Source organism: Chenopodium album, chromosome 7, assembly GCF_948465745.1.
Source record: "Chenopodium album chromosome 7, dcCheAlbu1.1, whole genome shotgun sequence".
Classification (NCBI taxonomy): domain Eukaryota; kingdom Viridiplantae; phylum Streptophyta; class Magnoliopsida; order Caryophyllales; family Amaranthaceae; genus Chenopodium; species Chenopodium album.
The window spans coordinates 62,478,889-62,487,269 of record NC_137840.1 but is presented as its reverse complement, the minus strand read 5'-3'; the positions used below and the strand labels follow the sequence as shown (position 1 = coordinate 62,487,269).

The 8,381-nt window shown below is 37.8% G+C and overlaps 1 protein-coding gene across 1 annotated transcript; it reads right to left on the bottom strand.

Annotated features, from left to right (window-relative positions):
* Nucleotides 1–912: 912 nt before the first annotated feature.
* Nucleotides 913–2,720, bottom strand: LOC145640436 (uncharacterized). The gene is made up of 3 exons (XM_081691719.1): nucleotides 2,175–2,720; nucleotides 1,739–2,090; nucleotides 913–1,505 (listed from the first exon to the last, which is right to left on the bottom strand). Exons 1-3 carry the CDS (start codon nucleotides 2,718–2,720, stop codon nucleotides 913–915), a joined length of 1,491 nt encoding a protein of 496 aa, XP_081547845.1.
* Nucleotides 2,721–8,381: the final 5,661 nt, after the last annotated feature.

Genomic DNA, 8,381 nt, shown 5'->3' with positions numbered 1-8,381 from the left:
TTAAGCCATTGGTAAGATTGATGATTGAATTTGGGATTTTAAGCCTAACCGTGGTTAACCTATGACTTAATTACAAATTTGACCCTAATTAACTAATCTGAATTTCCCTCCAAATTGATTTCCTCATCTTATATATCCCTAAACCATTTCCCTCTTTTTATTCAAACCCTAATTTCACGATTTTCCCCTTTTTATTCATAGCCTAATTTCACGATTTTCCTCATGAAGAACAGTCGGTCATCTTCCTCATCTAAGCAAATCACCATGGACGATCGGATTGCTTGGGTCAAGCATGTGCGCTGCGATTGTGTACCCCCCCAAGTTGCTGCAGTGATGGTTTCAGAGACCACGAAGAACCCTAGAAGACTTTTTTACAAGTGCAGGGCATGCGATTTTTTCTATTGGTTGAAGGAGCAGGATATAATCAGGGTTGGTGACGAATTGGAGGTTAGAGAATGTGCTCTTGTTGCTGTTAATTTAAGGCTGGATGAATTGGTGAACTTCATCAAATTGGTTGTGAAGATGGCTTTGATTATGTATTTTGTAATGTTATTTGTTGTTGCGAAATGATGAATTACATTATGATTAGTATGGTGAAGTAGAATGTTGATGTCGAAGGTTATGTATTAGGGCTATGAATTAAAACTAATGTACTCTATTATGGTTGAATGAAATTGGTACTACTATTGTTATGCACAATGTTTGAGTTATTTGCAATCTGTTTACTTAATAATAATGCCCACATTTCATTGAGAATTTTCAAAAGCAAAACATTACATTAATTCATAAGTTATCCAAAAAAAAAAACACACCATATTAATGTGTGACACATACAGTTAACTTATAAGCAACATAACTGTTTTAAAATTCTCAAAATACATGTTGTGGCTTGAACAAATTTCCCTTAAACAACTAAGATGCTGGCTGTGATGCTGAGACACCTCCCTTTGCTTTCCTTGTCCTTGGTGAGACCCTTAAAGGCTGTGATGATGTGGGCACTTTTTCTGGTTGTGGTTGACTCATTGATACACCCTTCTTCTGCTTTTTTGGTTGCTTTTCTTTTGGTTGAGCAGTTGAGCTTTCACCTAAGGCAGCCTTGTCTTTTCCTGTCAAGCCCCCTTGGCATGTCTGTGAGTTATGCCCAAATTGCTGGCATTTTCCACACCTGACAGTCCTAGACCTCTTCCCCTTTGCTTTCTCACCCTCTTCACTCCTTATGTTCTTAGCAGGCCTGCCTATACCTCTTTTCATTGCTGGTGGGGCAATGTCTGGATAATTGCTGTCAGGCCATTGCTCCACATCTGGTATGGCCTTGATAGAGTTAGCATAAGCCAATTTGTATCTGGTGGCAGAGTACCACTCACTAATGTAGGCCCTAGGGTCTTGATTATCATGCAATATTTCCCTCATAGCATGTTTGCATGGCAGCCCAGTCAATTGCCAAATATTACACACACATGTCTTTTCCCTTAAGTTGACAGGGAGCACTGACTTCCCATCAAGCACTTCAAATTCTCCATCTCCAGATTTCAAACACTTTCATGTCTTTGATTCATGGCTAATCACTTGAAGCCTTTTCATTATGTTAGGGCAAACATCATCTCTCCAGTTCTCACATGCTTCCTTTCTAGTTGCCATTCTAACCATAGTTAGTCTTCTAATACCTATATCAAAGTAGGGTTAGTCTTCTAATAGTTGCCATAACACTATATCAAAGTAAGTAGGGTTAGTTAATTACCTTCAAGCAGAGTTAGCACTGGTCTGCATCTATCAATGCCCATGGTGGAATTGAAGCTTTCAACAAAGTTAGATTTGTTGCTGTCACACTTCACAGTTGGATTGAAGGCATGCTTTGACCATCTTGACTGTGGTCCAAGCTTCGAGAGCCAAACTAGAGCTAAGGGATTGACTTTTTGCAATGCCTCCATTGCTTTCTTGAATGTGAATGGATTGTAAGCTCCAGTAGCCTTCCAAAACAGTTGAAACATCAACAACCCAGGAAATTCCTTCTTAAAATTCTTGACCAAATGCTTGCAGCAGTACCTTCTGCCCACTTTTGGCCAAATATCAGATATTGCAGGATCAATACCCTGCACAAATAATTGTATATGTTTGGTAAACACACTATATTGTATCATAGGTCAAAGTATAGAATTTAAGGGAAAATAATATACCTTCTGTCTATCACTGATGATGCACCAATCATCACCCCTCCCACTTGGTTGTAGAGCATTTTTCAAGTGATATAAAAAGAACTTCCAACTGTCTGCATCTTCTGCACCAACTATTTCCCATGCTACAGGAAAAATTTCATTATTTCCATCAAGAGCAACTGCAGACAGTAAAACCCCACCATAGTTACCCTTTAGATGAGCTCCATCTACCCCAATCAGACTTCTGCACCTAGCACTCAGCCCATCAAGTGCAGCTTTAAATGCAATGAATATTGAACTAAACACCATTGGTCTGTCAGGACCCATATTGTTCCATGCACAGAAAGCTAATGAGTTGGGGTTTAGCTCCTTGATAACATCACAGTACCTTGGCAATTCTTTGTAGGAAACATCATGACCACCATGAATTTCCACTAAAGCCTTTGTCCTAACCCTGTACAAGGTACTTTGTGCCATGGTCACTCCATATCTTTTCCATAACAGTTGATTAAGAGCCTTTGCAGGGACATCATTGTTTGCCCTGATGTCTTTAAGTAAAACCCTCATTGCTCACTTGACATTCACCATGCTGTTTCTTGTTTCAAGTCCTGCACAAGTATGCTCTGGGCTTTGTATGCTTTTGATTGCCCAAGTTGTACCATCTGGAAGCACAGAAGCATGCAATCTCCACCCACAATTCATATCTGAGCACCTAGCACAGTACCTCTTGTTGCTGGCAAAGTCAATTACTACTGAAAAACCACACTGAATGCAATAATCCCTCACAACATCCCTGAGGTGTTGTTTATCCATGAATAACTGCCAAGGCTTCAAAACTATCTTCCCAAATCCCTCATCAATATACACTTCTCCATTGTTGTACAACTTAGTTAGATAATTGTCTTGCTCATTCTCACACTCAAAATGTTCATCTTGAAAAGGGTCAAAGCTGTCTTCAATCATAGGCCTATAATCATCATTAGGTAAGTCTTCTTCATCATCTAAACTCACAGTATCTGACTCATCACTCAACTCTTCATCTGACATTCCAGTAGGTATGTAGCCATCATCTTCACTATCATCTTCACCATCAAATGGCACCAGAGTAGTGTCCACATCATCTTCACTTAAACTAACAGCCATACCCCTTCTCCTATTCTGTTCCACAGGTTGTTGTTCATGCCCTCCCCCACTTTGACTATTGCTAATCACAATCCCCTTTCTCTTAGCAGTTATCCTAGGTAATCTCTTTTGGAAAAAGGCTGACACTCTAGAAGATTTAGAAGAATCACCCTCACCTGAAGTAGCCCTAGTCCCAAACTCACCTATGTTTTGCAAGGGAGGTATCAAAGATTGGGTTTGTGTTTGGGCTTGACTTTGTTGTGTGATGATGTCATGGGGAGGATGGTATTCATTTTGGTTTAGATCATCACTTTGGGGTTGGTCATCTGTTTGGTTAGGCTGGTCAGTCTGCCATGGAGTAGGGGAAATGTTGAACCATGTTCCTAAGGCATTCCCTCTTCCCTTCCCTCTTTGATTCCCTTTCCCTCTCTCTCTCCCTCTCCCTCTTTCAGTCCCTACCCCTCTCCCTTTCACAGAAGCTCTCCCTCTCCCTCTTTCATTCCCTCTCCCTTTCCTTTCATTCCCTCTCCCTCTCCCTCTACCCTTAGTTTGTGGGTTTGCAGCCAACTCTGCTTCTAACTCAGCCCAAGTTTGATCTGGATCATAATTTAGAACCTCAGGTTGACTCACATTCTTTGACTGCCCTACTGTGTTAACATGTCTATCAAATTCTTCCTTGCTAACTACTTCAGCTTCCACCAATTGTTTTTCTTTTTGCTTCCTAGGTGTGGCTTTTTTCTTATTTGTAAGTGTGTTCAGTTCAACTACTGGCTTAGCTACATGATTAGCTACTGGTTCCTTTCCAGCCACTAATGATCTTGCAGCTGCAACAACCTTACTATCTTTTAACCCATCTCCAACCCATATGTATATCTCACTTTTTTCAGGCAAATTTGAAAACATCTTCATCAAATCAGCATCACTTAGCAGTTGAACATGCTTCATTTTATAGACATACTGAAAAGTGGGGTTTTTTGGTGTTTCAATATTACTATCCCTAGCTTTTTCCCAGTACTCTACAATAAGGTCTATCAAGTTGACCTTATCAACATCATCAACCACAACTGACACATCAACACCCCTATACTGAAATTGTAGCACAATTTTATCAACCATTCTGCATCAATCAAACCAAACAACATCCAACAAATAATTGTATAAGAACCTGCCCTAAAATAGCTAACCAATCCAACAATAAACAAGATACACAGAATCTGCCCTAAAAACTTCAACTTTACCAATTAACATTATCAATCAGACAAAATACCAAACAAATTCATCAGCATTTCATTTTCAAACCCACGAAACGAAAAAACAGAGCATATAAAAAATGTTAAGCAAAAATAAACACTAACCTCACTATAATTTCGACTCAATGGTGATATATTTGCAAAGGTCCAAACTTTGATGTCGATCGTCACTCAAATGCCACCCAAACACGACGTTTGTCAACCAGAATTGTCGATCAAACCTTCAAGAATTATCACTCAAATCGTCTTCAAGTAATAATCAACCTACTTCAAAGAGTACCTAAAATTATAGATGTCACAAACCCTAAATTTTTCACGAATAATTTCACAGATTAAAGGTATGAAAATGAAGATTTTCGATTGTGAAGGTTTTGAAATCAACTTGGAAGCCTGAGCGATTAATGTCTGATTAGACATAAGTGGTTGGGCAAAAGTAAATGAGGGTGAGGGTATTTTAGGCATCACAATATTTTTTAATTATAAATTGTTAACCATGGTTATAGAATCTCTAATTACACTTATCAATCTTACCAATGGCTTAATTTTTTAAAATATGGTTTACCAAAGATAATTACTTTTTTTACAATTCACCAAATAGAATAATAAAAAATAAAGGTTTACCAAAGAGAATTTCCCAAAACAATTTATAAATTAACAAATTACGTGAAATAATTCACTAATTAACAAATTACGTGAAACAATTTGCTAATTAACAAATTACGTTAAATTATATAATTCAACACAACAATAACCATCATCATAATATTATAACAATTATAAAAATAATCATGTTAAAGCATAATAATAGCAAGATCTTAGACATGATACTCTGAACCAAAACCGGGGAGACCAAGTCGACCCCCAAGCAGAGATGTTTAAGAAGCTGACCCAAGTTAGGCCATCAGTTTTTAAGGGAGGTGCTGACCCTACCTTCCTAGAAAGCTGGATTCGAGAGTATAACGTGCTTATGACCTCAACTGTCTTGAGAGTATGAAAGTGGACCAGGCTGCTATGTACCTTAACGACGAGGCCGATATCTGGTGGAGGGACAATGCTGTGACCATTAGAGCCAAACCCAACTTTGGATGGGAAGTGTTTTTGACCTCTTTAAGGGACAAGTTTTACCCTCTATTTCTGAAGAAACAGAAGGCTCAGGAGTTTATAAGTCTGGAAATGGGAGAAATGTCAATCTCAGAGTATTATAATAAGTTCATGACCCTTGATAGGTTTGCTCATGAGGTCGTACCGACTCAAGAACTGAAGGCTCAAAGGTTTGAGCAGGGGTTGACCAAGCAGTTACAAAAAGATCTAGTTGGGAAGGTTTTTAAGACCCTAGATAAGTTATATGAGAGGGCTGCACACATGTACCATCTGAACTCTAAGGATACGGGTGAGGGTGCTAAGGCTGGGGAGAAAAGGAAATACTTTAGGAAACCTTAAAACCAAGGTAATTTTAAGAGGTTTAGGAATGGGAACTCATGTGAGAAGGGTAACCAGGAGGTTATTAATTCTTCTAATGATAACAATGGGGAGAAAAAATTCTTTTGCAAGTGATGTAGTAGGAACCACCCTGGGAGAGATTGTGATGAGAGTTTAGTGACTTGTAGGTTTTGTAATAAGAAGGGCATAAGGAGTATGAGTGTTACACCAAGCTGAACCAACAGGGGAATGGTGGAAATAACCAACAGAGGTCTAGTAATTCCTATAAACAAAGGGGAAAGAGTAATGGGCAAAGTGATCAGAATGGGAAGTCTGGGATTGGTAACAATAATGGCAACAACAATAATGGTAATGACAACAATGGTAATCAGGGAAGGAACATCACTCCCAGGCGTTTGTCAATAATGAGTAAAGGAGAGGCTGAGAGGTCCTCAGATGTTATTACCGGTACTTTCTCTATTCACTTTATCTATTTGAATCAATTTCTGTGAATGTGTTAAACAGCCCGCCTACGGGCAAAATTGTTTAATGTGATATAATATTTAAAGGCTTGCCTTTTAAAATAAGGAAAGTTATCTTTCCACCTAGTCTTATTGAGTTTGATCTAGGGGACTTAAATTTTATTTTGGGAATTGTGAGATATAGAAAGTACACTTGAGAGATCTTTTATGAAAGTTTGTGCGTTATAGATGTTTTGGGTATTTATGGGTTATGAGATTGTTTCTACCACCTAAAAGAGGAGTTGAGTTTACCTTGAGGAGCACCAATTTTATTTGTGTATAAAAGCATGATGTGAACATGAGATTATCTATTGATGTAATCATAAGGAATAAATATTTGTTGCCGAAGGTCAAAATTGTTTGAGTAATCAAAATGTTACAATATGTTTTCAAATAACGATTTGTAGTGGAGAAATCACTAATTGAGAGTAACTAATAAAGATATCACTATAGCATCTTTTAGGACTAGATATAAGCACCATGAGTTATAGTCTTGCCTTTTAGGTTCAACCATGATTTAGCAATCTTTATGGATTTGATGAATCGAGTATTTCAACAAATTTTTGGTTTTATTAGTAATATTTTGGTATGCTCGAGGAGTAGGAGCCTCATATGAAAATTTGTGGATATCGAAGGAAAACAAGTTGGAGATAAGCCATTACAAAAGAAGAGATGAAAACAGAAGTATTCTGAGTTATTGGATGAGGTGAGTTACGTGGGCGTAAATCTTTTCTTTTAAGGAGGGTAGAATGCGATGTGATTTCGCACTTTTACCTAAATTATGCTATTTATTTCTTGAGTTTGCACGATTTTTCTTATTATTATACATTATTATTGTGTTTACATGCAATTAAAATATGTAAACTTTAGCCAAGTACGAGTTTATTGAGCATAAAGTTCAGTTAGTTGAGTATTGTAGACACCCATTTGTGTCTCCCCAAAACCAAACCCAGTGATGAGTAACTTTCATGTCGAATCACAATCGAATGAAGCGAAAGTATGGAAAGTTTAGTGTTGCAGATAGTTTTAATTTTCTTTTCTCTTCTCTCTATTTTTGAAAACTTATTTTAAGAAAATAGCCAATCCAGTTTGGTTGGTCCATGATATGGGTCTAATAATAGTGTAGTTGAATGGGGCTTGACAAGACCTTTCCAACGATATATTATAGGCCCAATTCCGATGAATATTGAGGAAGTTATGGCCAATTTACTAAACTGGGCCCGGTTTGAACCTTATATGCGGCCCAATGATCTAGGGGAGGGCCTAATATGATTTATCATTCCTAATGCAATTAGGAATGATTTTAGTCTTCTAGATTCTTCTAGAAGGTTCTTTTCATTCCTAATTCAATTAGCATTGATAAATTGACTTTTGTTGACTTTTCAGAGTTTTAATTAAAATCAAATAGAATTTTTGAGGAAAATATACGATTTTATCCTCCAATACGGCAAACTTATCTGATTTTCAAAAACGCGTCAAAAACAGGCCTGGCACCTGACACCAGGCGTTGACGCCTGGAGCTAGGCCTGGCGACTGGCACTAGCCATTGGCGCCTGGCGCCAATTATCCAGGGTTAGCGCCAGCTCTGTTTCAGTTGCGCCAGGACTCTGTTCTGTTAATTTATCTTTTTGGCTGATTTTCTCTATAAATAACAACGTAAAAACTCCGTTTTCAATCACCAATTCTCATCAACAATCAGTTTTAATTAATATTCACCTACAATCAGTTTTCATCCATCAATTCTCTCTCATTCTATTCTAATTCATTCATCCATCTCTCTCTCTTCTAAAAATTGCTTTTCACATACAAAATTTCGCATTCGCAAGATCTAGAAACACCTAGCCATATTCGAAGTTGCCTTCGCCCTAGACGTGAAAGGTTTAATTTATGAGGGTTTGATCCCAAATCTCTATTTC

Excerpts from the sequence above, each read along its gene's own strand:
- LOC145640436 (XM_081691719.1), bottom strand. The coding sequence starts at position 2,720 with ATGAGGGTTTTACTTAAAGACATCAGGGCAAACAATGATGTCCCTGCA. Across the intron at positions 2,091-2,174 it reads TCATCAGTGATAGACAGAAG|GGTATTGATCCTGCAATATC; the intron begins GTATATTATTTT and ends TTATTTGTGCAG. Across the intron at positions 1,506-1,738 it reads AGTGCTAACTCTGCTTGAAG|TGCTTGATGGGAAGTCAGTG; the intron begins GTAATTAACTAA and ends GAGAATTTGAAG.